This window comes from Tinamus guttatus, unplaced genomic scaffold (genome assembly GCF_059628265.1).
Source record: "Tinamus guttatus ecotype Peru unplaced genomic scaffold, ASM5962826v1 Tinamus_guttatus_pri_ptg000198l, whole genome shotgun sequence".
Classification (NCBI taxonomy): domain Eukaryota; kingdom Metazoa; phylum Chordata; class Aves; order Tinamiformes; family Tinamidae; genus Tinamus; species Tinamus guttatus.
Genome location: NW_028288732.1, coordinates 4,441,572 through 4,465,876, shown reverse-complemented (window position 1 = coordinate 4,465,876; position 24,305 = coordinate 4,441,572). Strand labels below are relative to the sequence as shown.

General features: G+C 38.3%; 1 protein-coding gene across 1 annotated transcript; it reads left to right on the top strand.

Annotated features, from left to right (window-relative positions):
* Positions 1-5,504: 5,504 nt before the first annotated feature.
* SKIL (SKI like proto-oncogene) lies at positions 5,505-18,014 on the top strand. Its single transcript, XM_010224587.2, has 6 exons — positions 5,505-6,690; positions 10,894-10,991; positions 12,034-12,269; positions 12,497-12,738; positions 13,830-14,054; positions 17,363-18,014. Exons 1-6 carry the CDS (start codon positions 5,584-5,586, stop codon positions 17,522-17,524), a joined length of 2,070 nt encoding a protein of 689 aa, XP_010222889.2. The 5' UTR covers positions 5,505-5,583; the 3' UTR covers positions 17,525-18,014.
* The last annotated feature ends 6,291 nt before the right edge of the window (positions 18,015-24,305 follow it).

The following is a 24,305-nucleotide window of genomic DNA, read 5'->3' as shown; positions in this document are numbered from 1 at the left end:
TGACTCTTAAGCTTGTCGAAGGGTCTGAGCTTGTATCACTTTTTAAATTGATTTTCCAAACATCTAGCGAAACATGTGAATTCTGACCAAAATTTTAGATGTAAAAACTTAAGTCATATTCTCATTCTTCATTGGATGCAGTGTTTTGTACATAACTATTCCATAATGTGTCTTGTAAGTCTAACTTTTTGTAGCAAGTTCTTTAATAAGGTATCTATAATACATCATATCTACGTTGCTTAGTCTGTCATAGGATGTGTCACAAATATATCAAGACTGATCTTCAATATTGTAACCTAAAATTAATAATTGCTGCAAAAATGGCTTATTTTTGCATAAAATGTGTTATGCTACTGTCTTTCAGGAAGAAAACATTTTTTTTGTCCTTTGGACAGTGTTAAATTGCACTGTATTAATTTTAGGGTGGCATGTATGGAAAGAAACATTAAAACCCTTTTTTCCCCTTTCTACAAAAAAACCCATAAAAGTGTGACAAAATTCTTTACACATTTAGCAGTTTGACAACAAGTTAGTATTTGTGTTAACCGGTTCAACTCAAAGATCATTTTATTTTAAGTTTTAATATGTTATTTGGCACTTCATTTTATATGCAGTAGTTGAAAGGATTTTTTTAATTTGCACTTAGAAATGCAGATTAGTTTGTCTCACTTGCTTTTCTTCCTAGTGTGCGAGTAGAAGAGGTATCACCCCCAGAGACTGTCAAAGGTGGCCTACAAGGAATTCAGGGGGCTTGCATCAGGGAAGAGCAGCACTCTAACACCTTTGCTCTAGGATATTTTGGAGCATGGATTTTCCAGTATGTTCTACTTACTATTATTTTAGAAATATATGAAATTATACATTTCCTGGGGAATCAATTGGTTTCTTATATCTTTTATTATTGCTATATCTTTTTGATTTTCACTGGAAATGAAACTTTTGTGGTCACTTCTTAGTTGTCAAGTTTAAAATAAGATCTTTTTATCTTTTAAAATAATAATCTTCTCTTCCTTGGACCTGGAAGAGTAAAGACAGAAACTCTGTAGGGTTTGCTTTGCTTTTAAAGCTAGGCTGTTTAAATAAAACAGCTAAATGTGAGTTATGCAGTAAGACAACCTTAAATGTTAGTTTAATCAGATTCCAAAAAACTTGAGCGCTTCTTGAAACTCCAGAAAGGTTAGTAATAAAAGTAAAATCCCTCCCAGGCTCTGTTAGTGCAATTTATTAAGTACTAAAAAGATCTGTAGTGAAGGTTTTAGTTTAGTTACATTGTAGCTGAGGTACCAAATGCTTTTCACAGTCAACCTTCAAGGTTTGAGGTAGAGTTTGCATGTGTTTTATCCTCTGCCTACTGTCTTAGGCTGCATGATTGCTGTAACCCTGTATCAGCACCTTTGTTAAACACAGAAGCTACCAAAATATGCATCTTGAAATGAAAAATGAAGATTTCTCCGAAACTCAAATTAAACAAGGACTTCTAATTCCTAAGTTTATGTGCCATGGTTATGTTGAATACCCACTTAGAAATGTTGCCTGACTTGCATTTCAATGGTTGGCTATTTGGGAGGAAATTTTTCATCAAACCCTAAACTGTTACAGGACAGAAAAGAGACAGGAATGTCCAGATTGATTAGATAATAGAATGACTGGCCAATGTTTTTCAAGATAAGTGTCCCAAACTGGTAGATTCAGTAATCTTTTTATTCCACTATAATGCTGTGGCTATTAAGCTCCGAATATATATTTAATAAGCAAGTATAGAGTGTTTTCTGTTCTTCCAGAATAGATGTATATTTCCGTAACATTATTTACTGCCCTGGCTTCAGATATTTTTATTGTAGACAAATAGAGTTAAATATAATTTAAACAAAGGCAACTGAGGTAGACCATAAATGCACTCTAGCACTTCCTACACCACTTTCCCTCAGTCTCAGTCACATCCTTCTTGCCCTGTGTAAAAGGAGTTTGTGTTTTCATGCAAGGCTAGCAACTGTGCTCCTGCACTGTACTGCTTTGCAGCTTGCACTGCTTAACTGTAAATGGAGAAAAACTTCAGCCTCTATAAAATTGTTACAGGAAAAAGTCTCCTCTTTTTTTTTTTTTTTTTTCTTTAAACGGCTGCAGAAACTTGTGTTTGATAGAGCAGCTAAAAGACAAGATGATGCTTGCATAGTTCTATGTAATTCTGTTTTGCTGCAGGCTAGAGAACAGCATTTAAAAATGTATGAGGGTAGTACTGCACATTACTGCACACTGTTAGCATTCACTTAAATCTGGTTATAACACTTGCCTACTATGAAAAGTAAAAAAAAGACCAGATAAAAGCTGCACGTTGAGGTGGCATGACCTGTGTTTGTGAACCACAGGGTGCTGCTAGATCAGATGAACCTCACTCAGATGCGGAGATGAACCAAGGCTTATGGTCCTGCATCCATGGAACTTGGACTTAAAATGCGTAGGTTCTGTTCGGAGTGAATCTCGGGTGCTTGAACAGTATTGAGATATCAATCTTGGTCATTTTTGGCTCATAAAATGCAATGGTGCATAAGCCTCTGATTGTGCTTTTGAAGCTATAGAATTCAGCTGTGCTTCTGCTGCTACTGCTGAGTTGCAGAGGAAGTCTGGCAAAAAGAGCTAAAAATAGTAAGGTAAACATAAGTAAGGAGGAATGTACTCCCCATAATGATGGTAGTTAATATGATAAATGCTCCCTGAAGTGCAGCTGAGTCAATCTCTAGTGGCTTATAATAAAAGTAGAGAAGCAAGAAGAGGGTAGAAGAGGACAAAAAGGGGAGTACAAAAGGGACCAAAAAAAAAGTTTATCCAATACTTGTGTTCTTCTCAAAGGTGAAATTTTGGTTGCGATTTTTGGAAAGCTTTTATCTTTGGCATATGTGGAATGGCAGGAATTTATGCCTTCCTTCTCTTTTTTTCCCTATGAAAAGGCAAGTTGTGTTTTCCTACGTGTGCATTTCACTGTTTCAAGCAACTGAGACAGGAAAAGAGTGCTTTTAATTTCAAGTAATGGGGAGGTCTACATGCTTCAGCCAAAGCGAGCCTTCCTTCGGAACCCCTTTGTTTGCTGGAAAGCCTCCCTTCTGCCCCAAAAACTGCAATATGGCAGCAACCAGACAAGGACTTGGGGGATGACACCTCCTGCTGGATGTAAGAATCGAGGAAGAATCGAACTCTTCCAGATTTATGCTTCTTCCATTTTTACCTGAATTCTTCGATAAGAGAAGGGTCTAGTGCTTTTTCCAGATGTGGGAAAATAAATGCACCCGTTGCTGTCTTTGCGCTCACAGAATTAACACTGAATTACCACGGTTCTCTACGCCCTCCTCCCCCGTTTCGACCGTAGCCCCGTTGTGTTTGTCACTGTGAGGTCTCACGGGTCTTGCAGGGCGCTGCCTCCCCCTGCGGCCGTGACCGCCGAGCAGGGAGGGCAGAGCCCGGCCGTGAAAACGCCTCGGCTCCCGGCGGCGTGGGAGCAGAGCAGTCCCCGCGGTTACCACACGTCCTCGCCGGCAAACGCGCGCCGTTGGGGGGTGTTTTTGGCCACCAGACGCTCTCTGCGCGCTTCCCCCGCCTGTGTAGCCGCTCTCTCACACACAGCCCTCCCCGGCGGCGCCTCGTGAGGCGATGGCGGCGGGGGGTGCCGCGGCTCCCCTCGCGGCCCGCGCCGACATGGCGCCGCCGGGCAGGGCCCCCGCGGCCGAGGCTGCGGCTGCGGCTGCGGCTCGGGGCGCGGCGAGGGCAGCGCGGGCCGCGCCAGGGCTCCCCCGCCGGGGAATGGCGGCCCCTGCGGCCGGGGGAGCCCGCGGGGAGCGGCGGCGGCGGCGGGGGAGGGGCGCCGCTCCCGCCGCGGCCCCAGACGGGGGCGGGGCCCGCGCGCCGCCGCCGCCGGGTTCGTGCCCGCGCGCCGCCGCCGCCGCCGTCTGCGCCTCGGCCGCCGCCGTCTCCGCAGTGAGGTCACGGGTGGGCGGTGCGCGCGCGGCTCCGGTTCCGCTCCCGCCGCGCCGGAGCACCCCCCCACCCCCACCCCGCTCCCACGGAGGCGCCGGGTGAGGAGACGGGGGAGCCGCCGCCGTGCGCGGGGGGGGCGGTCGGGGCGGGGGCGCGCCGTGCCCGGCGGGAGGAGCCGGGCAGGGTCGGCGCGGAGCGGAGCGGCGGGAGCGCCGGTGAGTCACGGAGCGGCGGGCGCGGCGCGGCCCGCGGGCCCTTCCGGGAAGGGTCGGCGCGGGGCAGCGCGGGGGGAAGCGGCCCCGGGCACCGCCGGCGCGGGGGGGCGGCGAGTGGAGCCGCCCGCGCGGGGGAGCCGCGCGCTGGCCGCGCTGCCGCCTCCTCACCGCCTTGCTTTTTTATTATTCTTTTCGTTGTTCTTTTTTTTTTCCCTCCTTTTATTTTGTCTCCTTTTCTTCCTCTTCCCCCCCTTTTTCCCCCCTCCATTTTCCCCATTTTTTCCCTCCATTTTTCCCTTTTTTTTTTTTTTCCCCGTTTTTTTCTCCCCCTTCACTGCCGCACAAGGGAGCCCCTTCCCCACTCGTGCCGTCCTCCCCACTCCGCAGGCTTGGCTGACCTGCCACCTCGTGTCCCCCTGCGCCAGGGCTGGCGCTCGCGGCGCGGAGCCCTCGTGTGCCCTCCTGTCCGTTCATCCCCGAGGGCAGCGCCGCGTCCAGCTCCCTGTCGGGGGGTGAATGGTGACTAACAGCCTCTCTCTGTCCCTCTTTTCCAGGTTATCTGGCGGCCTTGACAGAACCACGTATTTAGCACAAGATGTGCAGTTAGCCTATGGCCTGGATCGTATTTACATTGCTAGAAACACGGGGTGGGGAAAGTGTGGCGCTGGGGACGTCCCTGCTAAAGGTGACTCTCTAGGGACATTCATTTTTTCCCCTAGCAATCTGTATCAGCCTTTAGTTTTGGGGATTTATTGGTGAGCTGCCGTAGTAACTTCCGTGGTGGTGGAAGCGCAAACTTGGCCACGCAAGAAAGAAGCTCTTAAGCCTGTGTTGGAGCCCTTAGGCTAGCTGCAGGAAGGTGGATAAAATTTTCAGACAACTTAAACAACGTTTTGGATCAGTTACATTGGAATCGGCACTCTTTAGACTAAGGCTTGTGGGCATTTTTTTCTTTTTAAATATTTAAACAGAGACTTGTTTGAGAAGCCGGTATGCTTTTTAAAAAAGGGAAAAGAAATGCTCAAGGATGGATGCTCATGTGTCAGTTCATCATTTTTACTGAATGACTATAGAAAACCGCTGTGCAAACTACTGAGTAGGCTGTAAAGAAAATCCTTTTATATGCATATTGCAGTGTGTTTTTTATAAAAGCAAATTGAGCAAATAATTTTAAACCTAGAAGAAAAATTTGTTTAACCTCTCCCTTCTTATTTCTATGGTATTACATGCAAAATGAGTTACAGTTTTTACTTCCTGGAGGCTGAAAGGTTAGTTTCTTACTGAAAAGGCGCCAAACTTGGCGTATGTGAGGCAGTCAGATCAGGTAAAATTGATTTTTGTATTCGCAAGCAGGAAAATGCACACTCAAGATTTGCTTGATTAAAAGCTCTGGTGTTTAGCAATGGAAAGCCCACAAACAAACTTCCATCTAGGTCTAGGCTCAGACCAAAAAAGGACTGGGATCCAAGAGGATGGGAGCCCTCCAATAAAAAAAGTAATGACGGAAATGCATGTAAATAGCAAAGTAAGAGTTGTAATAAATAAATTGCCAACGATAAAGAAGGAAAACTTGGATGAATATGATGGAACTTCTGTGGAGGCTGATGGGGAAATCGCCAAGCCAAATAATACTGCGATATCCGAGCCTTTGAATTTAAATCCAGGTTTGAAGCACACGCTGGCACAGTTCCACTTAAGCAGCCAGAGTTCGCTGGGTGGACCGGCAGCTTTTTCAGCTCGTTATTCCCAGGAAAGTATGTCACCCACTGTCTTCCTGCCTCTCCCATCACCACAAATACTTTCTGGTCCGCTGCTCATTCCCCCTGACAGCTCCACTGAACTCACTCAGACTCTATTGGAGGGGGAATCTATTTCTTGTTTTAAGGTTGGAGGAGAAAAGAGACTCTGCCTGCCTCAAGTTTTGAATTCAGTGCTGCGAGACTTCTCACTGCAGCAGATTAATACCGTGTGTGACGAGCTGTATATTTACTGCTCGAGGTGCACGTCCGACCAGCTTCACATCCTGAAGGTCTTGGGAATCCTTCCGTTCAACGCTCCGTCCTGCGGGCTGATCACGCTGACCGATGCTCAGAGGCTCTGCAACGCCTTGCTGCGTCCACGCACTTTTCCTCCAAACGGCAGCTTTCTGCCCGCTAAGAACACGCTGGCCCAGCTGAAGGAGTCTGGCAGTGCCTTTGAAGTAGAGCACGAGTGTTTGGGCAAGTGCCAGGGGCTGTTTGCACCTCAGTTCTACCTGCAGCCGGATGATCCGTGTATCCAGTGCTTGGAGTGCTACGGCATGTTTTCACCGCAGACGTTCGTGATGCATTCGCATAGATCCCCCGATAAAAGGACCTGCCACTGGGGTTTTGAGTCGGCCAAGTGGCACTGCTACCTTCACATTAACCAGAAATACTTGGGAACGTCGGAGGAGAGGGAGCTGAAGCATCTCTTGGAGGAAATGAAGGAGAAATTTAGTGAGAAAAATCAGAAAAGGACTCGGTCCAAAGTAAGTTCACTTACTCTCATGAAACTCCTGAATCTCTTTCCAATAACAAGTAAATATTTATCTTAGAAGCCTGTTGTTTGTCTTGTGTAAATGTGAATGTTTGTCAAATGAAGTGTAAACTAAATTTATGAGAGTTCTCCACTCAGATTGAGAGCTGCAGTAATTTCTTTCCTCTTGGAGCTTTAAGTAATGTCAGTCTGGTTTGGTCCTGTTGGGTTTTGTTATTTTTTTCCAAAGTATGCAGTCTCTGGAAAAATGTAGAGCTATTGTGGAGTTTTTCTTTCTCCTGTTTGACCTTTGAGTGTGTTGTTTTAAACTGTGTGTTGCAGCAGCTGAGCAAAGCAGAAAGGAGCTTGAAAATCAGGTGTTGTAAATGAATTCTGCATTTGTTATGTTAACTCCAGCGCGTGCATATGTGGTGTGTGGCTACCTGGCTTGCTAACCACCCAGCAACATCTCATGACTTTGCATATAGGTTAATGGCACATTGGTAAGTTGCTATTTAAAAGCCCCAAGTCTGCTTGTTCAGTAATAGGGTAATGTTAAGCAGACTTTATAGAGAAATATGATGAAAGAAAGGGTTTTTAAATCATGTCAAGTAATGGGCTGCAGGACAAATGCCAGGAATGGACATTGTGGGATATTTTTTTTTCCTAAAAATACAGAGCTTATATTTTACCTTAGAGAGCTGCTCATTTAAATAAAAGACATGCACCAGAAAAATATTGAATATTGCTGGGGAAATTGTTGTATTGTGCTCAAGGAAGAAGATTTTAAGGTGAAATGATAAAAGTCTCCAATATGGTATGTTTCCTCATGCCCAACTTGCTGGAGATGCAGAAAAGTTCATAGCAAGGGACCTTCGCCTTCTGATAGACTATCGTGACAGTCTTAATTCTTGCAATGCTAGTACAGCTCATACACAGCATACAGAGTTTGCAGTAGGGAAATATGTATTCTTATGTATTCATTCCCATAGGAGCTTTCATGCTGTAGGCCTTGAAGAGATGTTATCATTTCACCTGTCTTTTGATCTGTGTGCAGGAGGTTCAGAAACAGGGAAGATCTCATGGTCAGGAGTCTATTACCGTGCAGCCAGAAGCAGTATTCTGGGAATGAATATGGAGGATTATTTCCCATGTTGCATCTGCGATATTATTTTTTGTTTGAATAGATTATGTTATAGATCAGGTCCGGAAGAAAGGGAAAAATGGTTTCTGAAGCCTTATGTTAGAGACTCGCGTGATTCTTTCTTTTAGAGCAGCATATGAAATCAGAATGATAGATAAACTCCATGAAAATTGGAAAAAACATAAAATGATGAAATGACTTTTCCATTTTTGGGAGGGAAGGAGGGATGGAGAAGTGTCTCATAGGTATTCACCTGGAAAGTATAGAGTATGAAATAATTTAATAGATCAGAGTTTTGAGCAACACCTCTGACCCCTTGTTCTAGGGAAGGTGTGGTGTTCAGGAGTCTTGTCTTTTCCTGTCTTTTCCTGTGGTATGAGAGGTATTAGAGTGTATAGACGTTACCTTCTCTTATACTCTTAAGCAAATGTCTTTAGAGGATATCCTACTTGCTGGTTTATCGCCTTCTTGCCTTCTTTGTAGAAAAGCAGTAAATACTCTGAAGTTTGAGACACCTTTGAGGTTATCTCGAAGGGTCCAAGAACAGTTGCCCTTGGCCAACTGTCCCTCCCTCTATTTCAGTGATAAAAGTAACAGATGGAAGTAATAGCTTGTATGTAAAATAAGACCTAAAGCAGAAATGAGATACTCCAATGTGATAATAATAATTAATTAATGAAATTGACTTTCTCCTTAGCTCTCAGTTTACTCACCTCACAGTGAGTATACTTTAGCTCTTGGTGTTTTAAGAGTAGACAACCTATGTCCTTGCAGCTACACTTACAAAGTTAGTTCCTTTCTCTCCTTCATGGTAATAAAAAAGCTGTAAGCAGCGTGTTTGGTGGTCATTGAGTTTCTCATCTTCTGTTGACCCCTGGTCCTCCTCATTGAAACAGCTCTCACCAAATCTCTGACATTGTCCGTGGTGAGAGACCCTCATTCTCTTTGACTTTGCAACAGTTCCTGATAATCCCTCTGTGCTACGACTGTCTTGATGCTTCAGCTAGTTCTTTGAGTTGGTCGTTACACTCATGATGTGTAGAGTTAACATCTCTTCTGAATATTTCTATAAATCCCACCCCTGCTTAAAAACTACTGCCTTAAGTGGTTGGACGGAAACTACCGGTCCATTTCTATGGAACTGTCTTTCCACTAAGCTTTTATCAGTTTTTCTTTCCTTCACATGGCAAATCTTGTAAGAAATGTACAGAATAAGCTTTCTGGGAATAGAAAGGGGCTCAGAGTTACTAGTTTGCATAATGGCCAGACCAGAGATTTTCTTTCTAATCCCTGACTGAAGCTTTGAGCATAGTCATAATACAACTGTGTATTATGACTATCTTCTCAGTTTGAGATGGATTTTTTTTTTTAATTAAGTTTCTGGATTGCCTTAAATAATAGCTCATATCACTAGCTTTGGAGGAAAAAGTAAAAAGTAAAACTTTTTTTTCCTGTAGACTTTTCACACAGATTAAGTAGAAGTAATTGTAAATTTACCAGATTGGATATATTGTGATGGTATAATAACTTAAGAACATCTAAACTAAACAGATACTTAGGTAGCAATATATACATGTGCATTTAGAAATAAAAGCTTCCTTATTCTACCAATCTGGATAATGAAGTAAGAATCATATGCTAGAAAAAGACTTCATGTTCGTTTTAGATTAGTTTCAGTTTTCTAAGTAAATTTTTTAGATTTTTTTTTCAAACAGTACACTAACTGAGCAAAGAAATCAATTTCCAATTGAAATAGGTCGTAATGTAAGTATTTTAAACTAATAACTTGAAAATACAGATCATCTGATATATAATTACATATATAAATATAAAAACGTGTTAAAATGTCAGTCCCAAAAGCTGAAAAAGTTGCATTTCAGAAATACTGTGGGTTAAAATTGGGTTTTAATATAGTAGTTGTGTTATAACTTGAATTCATGTGCAATATTTAGATTATTAGAATGACCTGAATAAGCAGAAATGGGTTGAAATGGGTTTCAGACGAGGTCATTTTTCTAGAGATTATTCAGTTTATTTCTATTCTTCATTATTTAAACATTCAATTATGATTTTATTAACTTGGAGCATAGCTTCCTTGTGCCCTCACTCATTTATATTTGTTTGGAACTGACCTGAGGGACAACAGGGGTGGAGTTAAATTTAATTTTCTTTGCTAGGGCTGAATTTCCAGGACAGGAAGATTTCACCATAATGTAGGCTCTGGGATTTGCTCTTTGTTGTGGTCAGTTCTGCAGGGCTTGGTACCGGCTCCATCGTTCTGACTGGGTGTTCACTGAGTGCCAGAGATGAAGCTCATGGTGATTCCTTTCAGGGTGTGAAATAAACTTTTCTGAGTGTATATTATACTCACGAAACTTTTGAAGCTGTTCAGATGGTAGATGAAATTTTTTTAGTCAAGCCACCTGTTTTTTTTTAATAATTATTTAATCAAAAAGAAAAAGAGGAAGAAGAATTCTTATTCACATGTGAAACGCACAGATGACTTAAGGTGTTGTATTCTCATATGTGAGAATGGCAATAGAGTTGTCATGTTAATGCAGCAGCTTTGCCTGTTTCTGTAGTAAAAAATTTTAATTAAGTAATTTCTGTGTTCTGTAACAAGAGTGATTACTTCATTTTATTCATAGATTTTCCTTTGTAATAAAGTATCTGGCAAGTGTAGTTTAGAGGTGGATACTCTATTGCAAAAAGTCAATGCTCACGCAACCTTTTGGAAATCCTAGTTTCTGCTTTGTGTTGCTCCAAACATTCATAGCACGCCCCTGGTAGAGTTTTTATGTGGACTCTAGAGTATTTATATGGGCTTGTAAAGAGTTTTTTCCGTTTTCTTGCATTGCTACTTTACCCATATTTGGAAGTTGGCAAGTGAAGAACCTCCTGTGGTTTGCATCCCCCTGTCCATCTGCCAGGGACTCTTCACTTCCTGGTACCCCGAGGTGTCTGCGCCGCCTGCCTTTGGGCTATTGTATAGCTGTCATTCCACTGAGCAGGATTTATTAAGATGTGAATAAAATGTAGTAGTCTTATTAGTGTTTTGGTTTTGTTCTTTAGCTGGATTCACAACAAAATCTAGAGCTGTCGCAGTGGTATCCGGTAATAAAGCAAGAAGCAGAAACTGCTACTCAACCACCCTCCTTTGTCCATCCCAGGTAACTAAATTCCTGTGTAGAATATTGTGTAAACAAATTAAATACTTCTAAATGTTAAAGGTTATTTTAACTTAAAAATGTACATAAAACCTAGAATTTTAGAAAAACTCTAAGAGATTGCACAAGGACAATCCAATCTTTACTTTTTGTGTACTTTTTTTCTGAATATTAATGAATTGCATATGAGTGATTTTTGGTATTGCACTCAAGGTTTCAGGAGGAAATAAAATGTAATTACAGTTTCCCTTTAAAAGTAGAAATGGCAGAAGCTGATTCTTAATCCTTCCTATTATAACTTGCTGCATGCATGTCAAAAGCTTCCCAGTGCCCAGTTGCCATGAGTGCCAGTTAATTTCATTTCAAAACAAACTGGAAAACTCTGTTAATTTCCTAGTTTTAGAAAGCAAACACATTTCCTTAATGTAATACATACGTTGTCATCTGCATCAGTGAGGCAAGCAGTGTTTCTTGACGCTCCTACTATGCAGTAGTTATGCATTTACTATACCTAGGTGAGCTCAGACTCTGGATCAAAGTGACACGTGTGCATCATACTAATTCCCATGCAAGCCCGTAAGTGATGGAGCTGCAGCGATGGTCCCCCAGTTTGCTGTTTCTGTCAGTAACTTTCCTTCAGAACCAGGAGAAAGGAAAGTACTGAAGACAGTTTGTGCCAATGCTGTCTTGTGATGCTCATCCTTTTTGCAATGACCTTAAGGGATTTGGATTCAGTCACCTTTTAATTTCACTGTTTGGCTTTAAGTGAAGAATTTGATTTTTTCTTTTTTCTTTTAATCAATCATGTTAGAAGAATTCTTATTTGATATCCTCGAAACCACATGTGAATAAACTCTTCAGTAAAGGTTAAGTGGATCATGATGATTTCTTTTGACTAAGGAAAAACTTACTTATGAAAGGAAGTACTTATTTCTCCTTGAAACTTGTACTGTTTGAAATCATGTTAAGTTGGAACTTGCTGTTATCATTCCTCATTTACTATAGCTTAGTTCTCATTTGTAATTTTACTGTTTTACTGTTTCAGTTACTACCTTTATATGTGTGATAAAGTGGTTGCCCCGAATGTGTCTCTTGCATCACAATATAAAGAAGTTGCAAAACCAGCAGTTAGAGCAGAAGTAATTAAATCCTCATCTGGACAGCCTGAGAAACAGCTCAGTAGTGGAAAACACAAAAGAGCTGCTTCCTATCCCGAGCTTTCCCTTGAAGAACAGGAAAAGATTGACTTGAAAACTGGCATGGAGCAGCATAAACGTTTAGGTGAGTGGATGAATTATAATAGAAAACTACATTGACTTTTTTCAGTTTTTATATTACATAATTATTTCTGGAAAGCTTGTTGTCAAATTAGTATTTGGTGATAATTTCTGTGCCACTTCAGTTTTCCAAAAATTCTCTTGGCCTTCGTATAATCTTTAGTTTGCTTTGCATTTTTTCACTGCGAAGGTTTAACTTTCTGTGATCGTTTTGCTGTCTTTTTCCTGTAGATCCACCTATATCCACTAATTCTGCAAGAGAAAGCAAATCCGAACGTATTTCTTCCAAAAGTACTAGGCACTCAAGCCGTGGTGAAGTCCGTAATCGTGTACGAACCTTGTCTCCAACTCTCATGAAGGACATCAGTTGTGAAGATGACAAGGGAAAAATCATGGAAGAAGTAATGAAAACCTACATTAAACAGCAAGAAAAATTAAATACCATTTTGCAGAGGAAACAACAGCTTCAAATGGTACAGTGGCAAACTGAATAAGTTTCATTTTTATTGTCTGAAAACTGATGTGAGCTGGTTATTTCTAGAATCATTATCACAGATTACTGTCATTTTAAAACTGCCAGGTACCTAGATATTTTGTCTCCATCTTGAATCCAGACACTGAATCTGTAATAACCCTTGTGCTGTTTAGATTAGAGCCCACTAATAATTTTGATCTTTTCAGTTTATAACTACTGTATTCAAGTAGCTGCTCTTTTATTTTATCCAAATGAAAACTGCTTCTTTCATGTTTCATATTTCTAAACACTTATATATTTTTGTGAATTTAGTTCGTTAAATCCTCTAAAATTTCCCAATTTTCAAGTTTTTAAAAGTGCTGACATCAGCCTTCTAGGAATGATCTCATCACTGCCCCCTATGAAAAAAGACCACCTTCGTATTCTGTTTCGTCCCTTCTGCTTTTAGAGGGATTTTATTAATCTTTTTAGTCATGGATGGCATTAGAAATTGTTTTTCATTTGTGCTTTTTGTTTCATTTCTGTGTTTAAAACTGGCTAAATATTATCTTAGTTTCTTGAATTCACCGACAGACACTACATATATATATATATTTCATTTGAGCATTTAAAGTGAGAATCAGTGAGCTTTGGTGAATGTCTCTGGACATTATCAACAGCTTTTAAATTGTTCTATTGTTGGAGATAAAGCTTGTAGATAAGTTAATTATTAGATCTTTTTAATTTAAAAAGTTCAAAATGCTGGAGGAAAAAGCAAGTACAGCACAAATGAAGGCTTTTTTTCTCACATTCTGTTTTTTTTCTAAAAAAGTGCTTATTTCATCTTCAAAATCTCTTTTAATGAATCAGTATTGCTGCTTTCTGTGTTTCATTTCTGGAAATTGTGAATCAGTTTCTGGAAATTCTGTGTATTTGAAAGTATGATTTCTTTATATTGAACTGAATGTTTCCAACAGAATTTTAGGCTACTACTGATACACTGCTGAATGTGCTCTTTTCGGTGTCATTTAAATTATAAACTATTTGAATTACGACTTCTTGACTTTTCTAGAATTCGGGAGAATGTGATCATGATCTCTTTCTTGGCAGGAGGTTGAGATGTTAAATAACTCTAGAACGATGAAGGAGCTGACTGAAGAGCAGCAGAATTTACAAAAAGAACTTGAATATTTGCAGACTGAGCATGCTCAAAGAATGGAAGAATTTTATTTTGAGCAGAGAGACCTGGAGAAGAAACTGGACCAAGTGATGAAACAAAAGTGTGCCTGTGATTCCAATTTAGAAAAAGACAAAGAAGCTGAATATGCAGCACAGGTGAGAAGTGAAAGTTTGTTTCAAAGTGAGCTATATTCAATGTATAATCTGACGAGTGAATTTGAGAGTTGCAACAACTGAACTTTTATTGGAGTGTTTCCACCACATTAAAGTTTCATCGTCTCCATGTGTTCTTGTTTGATATCCTATAAAGTAACACCATAGACTGATATCAAAGACTAATATCAAGAGAGGTCACTATCTTGCTAATGGTAGTATATTTATTTCTTTTTCCTGTGATTGAAACTGTTGTAGGGTGCAACTTACAGAAACACTTCACCTGTCAAATGTTACAAAATTCTCTTTTCAGATATCTGAAAGGTCATATCCTCCCCATTTAAAACAAATAATGTGTTTAATAGTCTTGCCCATATTACACATTCTCATTTTTGTTATAAAAAATAGCTTTTTCGGTTAAAAAAAAAAAAACAAACAAACCCTCAAACACTTTTCTGTCAGGTTAGTAGCATACATGGCAGTTCTTTGTAGTACTTAGTGCTAGGATCTGGTATCTGATATCAGTAACATCTGACGAAACCCCTTGAGTTCTTGACCAAATGCTTTGATAGTTCTCTTGGAGAAAAGAAACTCACATATTTTGGTCTCCTATTCTTGCCTCTTGAGCTCACACATCAAAATCTATGAAGATCCTTTTTTCCTTCACTGAGAGTTTTTAACATGTAGCCTTGTTTCTTTGTATTAGTGGTTATTCATGTCACACTAATGAAAAGAATCAAGTTAACACCAAATACGGTCTCGAGATGGCCCATTTTAAAGCCAGTAAAGTTATGATTAAGTGCATATTAAAAGACTTAGTACTGTGCCACAGAGAACGAGTCTTTCTAGTTTTTTAAAAAAACAATCTCAAACTTAATTCAGTAAAGCTTTATAGTCATTTGCTCATGGTTTTATATTTCTTTCCCTCACTGTTTCAGAATAAGAAACAGGCAGTACTTCAGAGACAACTGTTTCTTTCTTTCGTTTTTTCTTTCTTTTTTATTTTTTCTTTTCATTTTCAGGGAGCAGGGCAGAGGCTAGCATCATAAATCCTTCTCATGATTTAATTTCATGACATCCCACTCAATAGATTTCTAGCCTGTGCTGCCAGAAATAATCCTCTCTGACTAAGGTCTGATTTACTAAACATCTGGTGCAAGCCCTATCGCTGCAAGTAACAACATGCTCTAGTTTATGAACATAATTGTGTGCAGCGTGTTTTATATGGCTTGTAGTTTACTTTCTTAGGAGGGTAAGAGCCATAAACTCATCCACAAAGAGGTAGTTTGTTTGTTTAGTTTGTTTTGAAGTTAGACATAGAAACTCTTCCATGAAAGCTTACTCTGTTATTGACTGTGTGGTTCTGCTATTCAGAATATATAATTTGAACTTCTTTTCCCCCCATTTATCAGATCTTACAGTGGATTTTGGATCTTTGGTTCCAAACTGTTTTTGTCAAGTTGTCCAAATTGTCAGAGCCCAGTTAGACAAAAGTCCTGGCAAGAGTAACTTCCCCACGCTATATATACAGAATTTTAAAAAGCCTTATTCTGCAGTCGTCTTGGAGCATTTATGCATTCTTCTTTCCTGAAAGTTGTGTGGTGAGGAGAAAAAAAAAAAAAAAAAAAAAAAAAACCACAACACTTTCTTTGTACCTTAAACACAGTAAAGATAATATGTGATTTGGAGCTTGGTTAAATGTCTATTCTTCCTTATAGACCTGCCAGGAGATGAACTGTGTGTCTTTTCTGCACTTCTTTGTTGAGTCGGCTAGTTTAATTGCTGCTTTTCCCTGACAGTCATAATAGGGCAGCATAACCAGTACTGGAATCTTTCCTAATGGCTAGAAACCAAGGAACAACCAGAGACAGGTTTCTGTAGTACATGTATCATGCCACAACATGTAGGCGTCGAGCGCTATCATATTGCAACAGTTTGCACTGTCAAAGTATTGGAGACAAAATACTCATATTAATAGTCTATTACTGCCTAAGAATGAGTTAAATATTTCTGATTGTAAAAGTGAAGGTGAATTGAAGGGGGTATTTCTCTAAAATCAGCAGAGCGGTTCCTTTGCCCAGTACTCTTCGTAGCAGTGTTCCTGTATGTGGCTGCTTGTTTCATTCTCATGCATTGTTTTCCCCCTTTTCAGTGAAATCTATGCTTTGTGGTTATTAAGGCAAGATAGATATTCATCCTCATAAAGACAAGTGGATTTTTTTAGATTTAGGGGTTGATCTCATGCAAAAATATTTACTTTAGCCTATTTAATTAGTTAAATGTGGAACATGCTCTTTTAAAAGACTCTTTTGAAAAAACAAATTGCATCATTTGTAATGGCAGTTTTCAGAAAGTGAAAAAATGAATGCGTTTTATTAATCTTTTTGACATTAAAATTTTTTTGAGCTGTAATATCACAATTCATATGTCATTGCCATAAAATAGCAAAAAAAAAAAAAATAGAAGGACTTATTATTCAAGGATCAGTAGTTTGAATTTAGTGGGTTGGTTGCATGGCACCTAATGTCTGTGGAGGTAAGGTTTCAATATTCTGCAGTATGCCAATCACAGTAATTGAAAATTACAGCTCAGAGTATTGCTTTTACTTAATCAGTAAGTTATTTGATATTATAACAGTAATATGGTTTACAGTAATATCTGCTGCCCCTCTGCTTTAAAAAACTTGTTACTCAATGAGTTTTACTGTACTCCAAAGAACAAAAAATATTTTATTTCCTGTGTTTAAACAAAACATTTACAAAAAGGCATGAATGGCCTTTAAACGCATATATGAATGTGCAAGGGGTTATATTTAGGATTTTCTGAATCGCCATTCCCTTTGCTAAAAGGTATCTGAAAAAAGATGTTGATGACTTGTTTTGTTCTAGAAATGCGTTAAGGCTTTGGATTGATATTTTGTCAGTCAATTTGGGAAATCGACTTGGGAAGTGAAAAAGTTCTGTTTATTCTGGGATTTGTAAAACATCTGATGCAAACACCACAACCTTTATAATAGGTTATAATAGGTATTACTGATACATTTGAGTGTGCGACAGTTCATATAGCTGGAATTACTATGTCTATAACATTTAGACTTTTCCAGGTTTTATTATGGCTTCATGTTTATGCAACTTTGCATTTTTATGTCATTTAGTAGTGTGGTAGATAGATAACTATTCATCAGACAAGAATGTAATATATCAGAGTTTTGCTCAAGAGTTCTGCAATTATCAATTGCTTCTTGAAAAGAATAGTTTACTTACAAATATGTTTGCTAAAATTAAATCAATCTTTCTGAATTATTTGTGCAGCTAGCAGAATTGAGACAGAGGTTGGATCATGCAGAGGCAGATAGACAAGAGCTTCAAGATGAACTGAGACAAGAACGAGAGGCAAGAGAAAAGCTAGAGATGATGATAAAGGAGTTGAAGCTTCAGATCTTGAAATCTTCAAAAAATGGAAAAGGAAAATAGAAGATGGAAGAGGGAAACGTGACTCTGTCCTTCAAACAGGGTGTTTTGTGTTTTAATGAATTGTGAGCAATTTCTCTTCGTTAAGAAAAAGTGTTCTTTACAGATTTATAGTTCCCAAACGAGTCAAGGGGAAGATATATGTAAGTATAGAGAGATAGAAATGTAGGTATAAAATTTTAGGTTTTCTGAACCAATGAAAACTACATTTTTGTACTGTGTTTTTTTCAAACTATGAAAAATATGGAACTTTTTTGATTTACAGTTACCAGTTTCTGTCTATTTCTAATGTGGTTGGAGGGCTCTGTACCTTTGAAGATCAACATTGTATGTTAAAATATGTGTGGTGATCCTTATTTTGCTATCAATTGCACATCCAGTTATGAAAGTATGTATTTTTTTTTTTAATTCTTCATGATCAAAAATGGTGTGGGCTTCAGTGAGAATTGTATGTTCTCTCTCTGCCAGGAAAGCAAAGACAGCTTTTCATTTGCCAGGGTAATGCTCAAAATTGCCAGGGTGAGGAAAGATGATTGAGCATCAACAATTATTTACTAGCTTGATCTTTTTTTCCCTTAATTTTATTGTGTGAATTGTCAAGCTGATTTCTTTTCACTATTTGCTGTTTAACAACTTAATATCAATCTAAAAAGTTTTAGAACCAGCCTTTGGTTATGTTGCTGGAATGTTTGTTTTTGTGAAGAACAGCAATTAAAATATCATCTTTTAAAATTAAGATTCATATGTTTTCTTTTGTTATCTTCTGTATAGCAGATACAAAAGAAATATTAAAAGCTTAGAGGTAGGGAGTTTCTTTCTGAATGGTAAGGAAGCTTGACCAGCAGTTTATCAGATATTAATGCTCTCAAAAAATAATCCTACAGATTAGTTTCTTTAATATCCCATGCTTCCACAATTCCAGAGTCTTGCCATTGCACAGAGCAAGCCTTAACTGACATTGTGGTAATTATTTAGAAAAATCTGTTTCTGAGAGATGGCACTTTGAAAATCTTTTTGACAGTTTCTGTATTTGAATGGCATGGTAATATCACCATGAATTAGGAAATACAGCATGTTTGTTAAGCTATAACATTTGAAAACGTGTAGTTGTACAAAATTTGTTTTGTGTGTATATATAACGTTTACTTGAGTACTTCAGAAGTCTGGCTCCTGATGGGTTAAACGCATGACTACAAAGCTGGATGAAGAAACACATTTTTGCACTTCTCTCCAAGCGTCTGATATAGCTGGCAGATGTTAGCTGATTATGTCAATGATGATAGATATTTTAATAATCTTAATATTTCACTAAGTAATTTTAATCTGTACTCTAGCTTTGGGTGTTTTTTTAAGGTACTTACTGTTATTATCTTAAAAATTCGGTTCACTTTGGATAAAACCACTAGTAAAAGTGGTTGATTTTTATTCTGAGCTGTTAAAATTGAGGACTTTGCATTCTTTTCCTTCTGTCTTTCAGTAGTAAAATGGAACTATATATAAAAAGAAAGAAAACATTACACAGATCTTGAATGAGAAATAGAATGGTTAATAATGTCATGGAGTCACAGAATGTTTCTTTGATAGCTCTGCATAATTTCGTTTATGGATAATACTATATTTCTTATATCAGGTTAGACAAATATGATTTTTTTTGTTTTAGGTAAATGTTGGGTTTGTTTATTTGTTTTAAAGCAAGCTCGTCTTCACAACATAGTGATGGTTTGCAAGGAAGGGTGCTGAGTATAAATGATTCCTGTTTTGTATTCACCACTTGCTTTAAAAACACAATGAATGTTTTATTAAAATAATAACCAAAAAAAAAAATGGCTCTAGGAATAGTAGGCAGGAGTCTTGGTAAAAGCAGGAATATTAGGCAGTGGAGCTTGAAGTAGTCTGATTTGATTGACAGAACTGAATTTAGGATTAGCTAGATTGGCAAGAAAGAAAAGTGCTCTGGGAGATTGTAAATTATATAGTTTCATGCAGGTATCATCAAAGGATCAAAACATATCATTTCCAGTTACTTCTCAATAACTGTTTTGAACCAAATTTGTTCACTTGTCAGTGTAGATAAAGCCAAACAGCCTCGTTAAATACAGCTGAAGCATCCGATTTACCGCAGTATTTTCTATCTTAGCAGTTGAATGTGTAGAATCCTCATGGGGTTGTTTTGTTGGAGTTCTGTGTATCCCGTTTTCGTTCTGGTCTTCTCCAGGTTATGTGATTTCAGCACAGCGTTTCCCGTTGCGCTGCTGGCTGATCTTCACCAGCGCAGACTGCAGCGGGGTGCTAGTGTAGCCCGGGTTGCGGTGCCTTAGCCTGCACTTTAACCACCCGCCAACCATCTCCACAACCAGCTCATGCAGCAGACCGTTAAAACACTGGTAGCAATAGGATATACTTATATTTTCACTTTTAAAAGGACTCGAGCAGCTATAGCAAGTTTTAGTAATTCCAGCTGCAGATAAGGCCTCCTAATACTTCTAAAGCATTTGGTTGAGAAACCTAATTGAACATTTATTAAAATGGCTTGAAAAGTAGCATTGTAAATATTCCATTTAATTATTCTGAAGTTAGAGTGCATTTTAAATTATTATAATCCTCCTAAAATCTTAAATATTGCTTTGAGGTTCTTAACATAAATAATTTTCATATGTGTAGACTTAATTTTATACCAATTTTAAGTAATAATGTATACATAAATGTGCCATAGATTTTGTGCATCCACAGTCATTGAAAGATAGTTTTTTAGTAAGTTGTAAATAATACTGTATACATTCTAGAACAAGTAGTTATGTTGACCTTTTTTCACTACCTTATACCCGTTCTCTTGTATGGCTTGTTTTACAACCTAATATAGAACCTTGGAATGCACACTTAAAGACCCCCCACTTAAGTGCACAATTAATGAAACTAATTCTGGCAATAGAAACTTGCTTTTAGTCATAGGATGCTCGTTTTGTGTGTTAATATTTGTTTTGCATTTGGTTTTTGCTTGCTGATCTTGTAGACAGGAAGTCTGTTTCACAGATTTTAACATTAATCTTTTAAGAAAAAAAAATCCTAAAATTGTCCACAACTGCAGTAAGTTGCAAAAGCTGCTTCTGAACACTTAGACCAGAAACAAAGTAGCCTAGTGCACTTTTGTGAACAAAGTAATTACGATTCCAGGTGAATATCTAAGTTTGCTCCTATACTTTTTAAAGGAGAACATTCATGTGCTTTGTGCTCATGTGCTTCCTGACCAGCAAGGAAATGTAAGAACTTCAGAGAGGGTAAAATTATTGTTAGATTGGCAGTCTGAAAGCACCCTTGTTCTCGGCGTAATTGTGTGTCCCTGGACGAAAGAGATCTAAATCTCCAAACTTAACTAAATCCTTATTTTAGTTTTTTGTAAAGCATATTGTTTTGCTTGAGCATTTAGGTACATGTAGTTATGTTTTGCATTCTTAAACTAATTTTATTCTATATTTAATATATTAATAGCTTAGATGGAAAATCCTTTGTATATAGTAAAGGCATAATGCAATTAGTGAAGTAGGAAAAGTTGGGAAGGAGCATAAAGCTCCTGGTGGCCTGAAAAAATAGGGCTTGGCCCATATTTTAGATGTCACAACTGTGTATTCATATGCTTTTTATTTGTATTGGGGGAGGGGATCACTATAATGTGTTACGAAATTTTTGGAAAACTTTCCTAGAATTAGTTGTGAAGCTGACCTTGAAATGCTGTCATGGTCAGTTTCCTAAAATGCCCTTGTTTGTAGAATATATATTTTGACTTGTCAGTAAAGACAACAACTTTGTATTTTTTCTGCACTTAATCGTGTAATTAATCCACACAACAAAGTTTTCTGTAATATGGTAAAGTCAACAAAAGACATAATTGCACCTAATGTTCGTCTGTGCTTGCAATACTTCAGCATTTTTATCTAATCCGTCAACACTCAGCAACAGAAAGCTGCAGATTTCAAGATTTATTTTCTTGCTCATTACATTTGTAGCTTGAGACGTAGTCAGCAGAGCTTTTGCTGCAGAAAGCCTGTTGTAGACACTTTATTTGCTGCATATCTCTTTCAAAAAAAATTGATTTTTAGCTTTTGTGAAAGTAAACAGTTACTGCTTACTAATTGCATGATTTCATACTGTCTCCATTATTTAGAATTTTTTTTTTTTGGTGAGAATTTTCATTTTCATTTGGAAAATGCTTGAAAAATGAGTTTGAAGCACTTCATCAAGCACAGCAAACAAATGTTTTAAAAATTAATTTGTTATTTGAAAATTAAGTGTAACAGTATCAATTGATTTTTTTCATCAAATATAGATACCTCACTTAAAGGAAAGCACAGCTATACTGTATTTAAAATAATTCTAGGAAATGCTAAAAAGTGTTGGTCTAAAATATTTCGTTGCAGTTATGTTGCCTTCTGCAATTGACAGAAGCTGTTTTTGTGTTTTTGTAGTCACTCAAAAGTATTTATTGATGTTGATATGCCAGTATAATTAATCTTAAATTACAGAAAATAGCTGCAAACACGAAGAGTCTGTCTTAGCTCAAGGCAACAGGTTGAACAGCTATGCTGAAACCATAGTAAAAGCCTGAGAAAATGATCAGTACATTCAACAATTTTTAATACTTTGCCAATGATGTACAGTTTTATTGCTAGAGTTGCTGTGGTTGCATTACATGACACACAAAACTGTCCTCTACCTCACGTGAGATTTAACAGATATTTTATATGGTTTTAGTAAACAAGATGCATCTATTTGGTCACTTAGTTTACAAATTTTGAATTATATTTATTGAAACATGACATACTGTGCTCTTAGCTTATACCTCAATCGTATTTTGTGCTGTTATCCATTTTCATGCCCTGTAAATACCTTGTATAGATTGTGGATTCAAAAAACAAATAAAGATCTGTAATGTCAAGACATTTGTCGTCTTAATGCTTTTGTACCCTCAATTAGAAACCTGGCATTTTGGAAGGTGTTTAGCAAGGCTGCTTTTCCCAGGAGGACGTGGCCTTTCTGGCTTTGATTACAGTAAATAAAAACCTGATTACACCGAAGGTCGCTAGCAGACCTCCCATTGCCTTAAGCAGGTCCCCAGTTTTGGAAAAGATACGTTTAGCAAAATCTCCAGGAGTGGTAGCTGTCCCTGACAAGAGGTTAATTCTCTAAAGTTCCTATATCTCAGTGAAAATATTATTGACACTAACATTTCTTTGTATTTTGACATAAAATTGATGTATGTATTTACATGTGTAAGTTCTTGTATGTTGGGACTGTGCGCAGGGGAACAGCTTCTGATGTTACATGACTGGCAATTTCCAAGTGTTTGCACCTCTCCATAATAGATTTAGTAATTAATAAGATTAAAAATATATTACCTTATAAAATGCTGAAGTTTATAAAGAATTTAAGATTCAGAAAAATAGAGTTACACTTACTTTGCTGGAGAAAAAAAAATATTTGCTGCCAATTGAAAATTTTCCCTGCAGTGACTCTCACCGGATGACTATCAGCGTTTTCTTCTTCTACCATCTGGAAACTTAAGTAGCAGGAAAATAAGAATGGGAGAGATTGGAAGGTGCCAAGGGGAAAAGGAGGAGCTGTTCATCCTGACCAGGTATGAAGGGCTCTTCTATTAACATCCCCAGCTATAACTGGGCCATGTTGGGTTGGCTATTTAAATAAGTTACAGTGTCTGGTTTAAAAAAAACAAAAACGACACTTTTACAAATAATAATTCATAGGGGATTTTCTAGGTGATTTTATTCCTCCTGGTGTTTTGTGACAGATAAGTGTGTACAGTCGCAGCAGAGCCAGAGCAGAGCGCATTTTGTCCTTGTTTTAAGGAATTACCCTTGTATAAGGGAAATCCTCCTTATGTTTCAGAGTATCACAGACCTTCAGTGCTACTAAGTACAGCTTGCTTGCTTTGGAGATAAAGAGAGCAACGATGCAGTACCAAACAGGATGAAGATTAAATCAGTAAGATTTTGGTGAGCTCAGCTTTTGATGTGGAGAAAAAAAAAAAAAAAAAAAGCAGCTAGCTATCCAAATTGAAGGATTAACCCTTCAGTACACCACGTCTATTTATGCATCTCCTCCTGTATTTTTACTCTACTGTGCTTCCAAGCGAAGGAGAAGCTGTCATACCAAAAGACACATAAAGTTTAGGTGAGTCACTTATATGAAAAGAGCTCGTAGGGTGTTGAGAGCTTCTGTAAGCAGGTATGGCTAATTGCAACTGCTGTCACTTGCCATAGAAAGCACTAAAAGCTGATCAAAGGAAAACACAAACAAGACAAAAAGATTATGGGTTTTAAGCTACTCACACTGTTGCTGCAGTAAGGGCGTGAGTAGCAAATCATCTCGAAAGTCCAGGGAAAACAGCTGGCCGCATGGTTTCACCAAGATGCAGGTTAACTGGGTATAGAGAAAAAAATACAATCAACAATGTAAAATAAAAGTGAAAGTAACTTTCACATTTATGTGTATTATTAAAAACTTCTCTGTGCGTTTGTTACCATTTAAAGATAATTGTCAACCCTGTCATACCTGTCAGTAGTAACTAGTGTTTAGAGGCAGCTCTGGCAAAACAGGATCATGTCCACACGTCCTTGAATTTTGAATCTAAAGAGCATGTGGCAATCGAGGCTTAGCATGGGCTGCTTGTTACTTGTGGTTTATGCATGGTTTGTGTACTAAGGAATGGAAAAAAATGGTTGAAGAGGGTGATATAGTTCATTCATGACATCTTAATATTGGAGTGTAACTT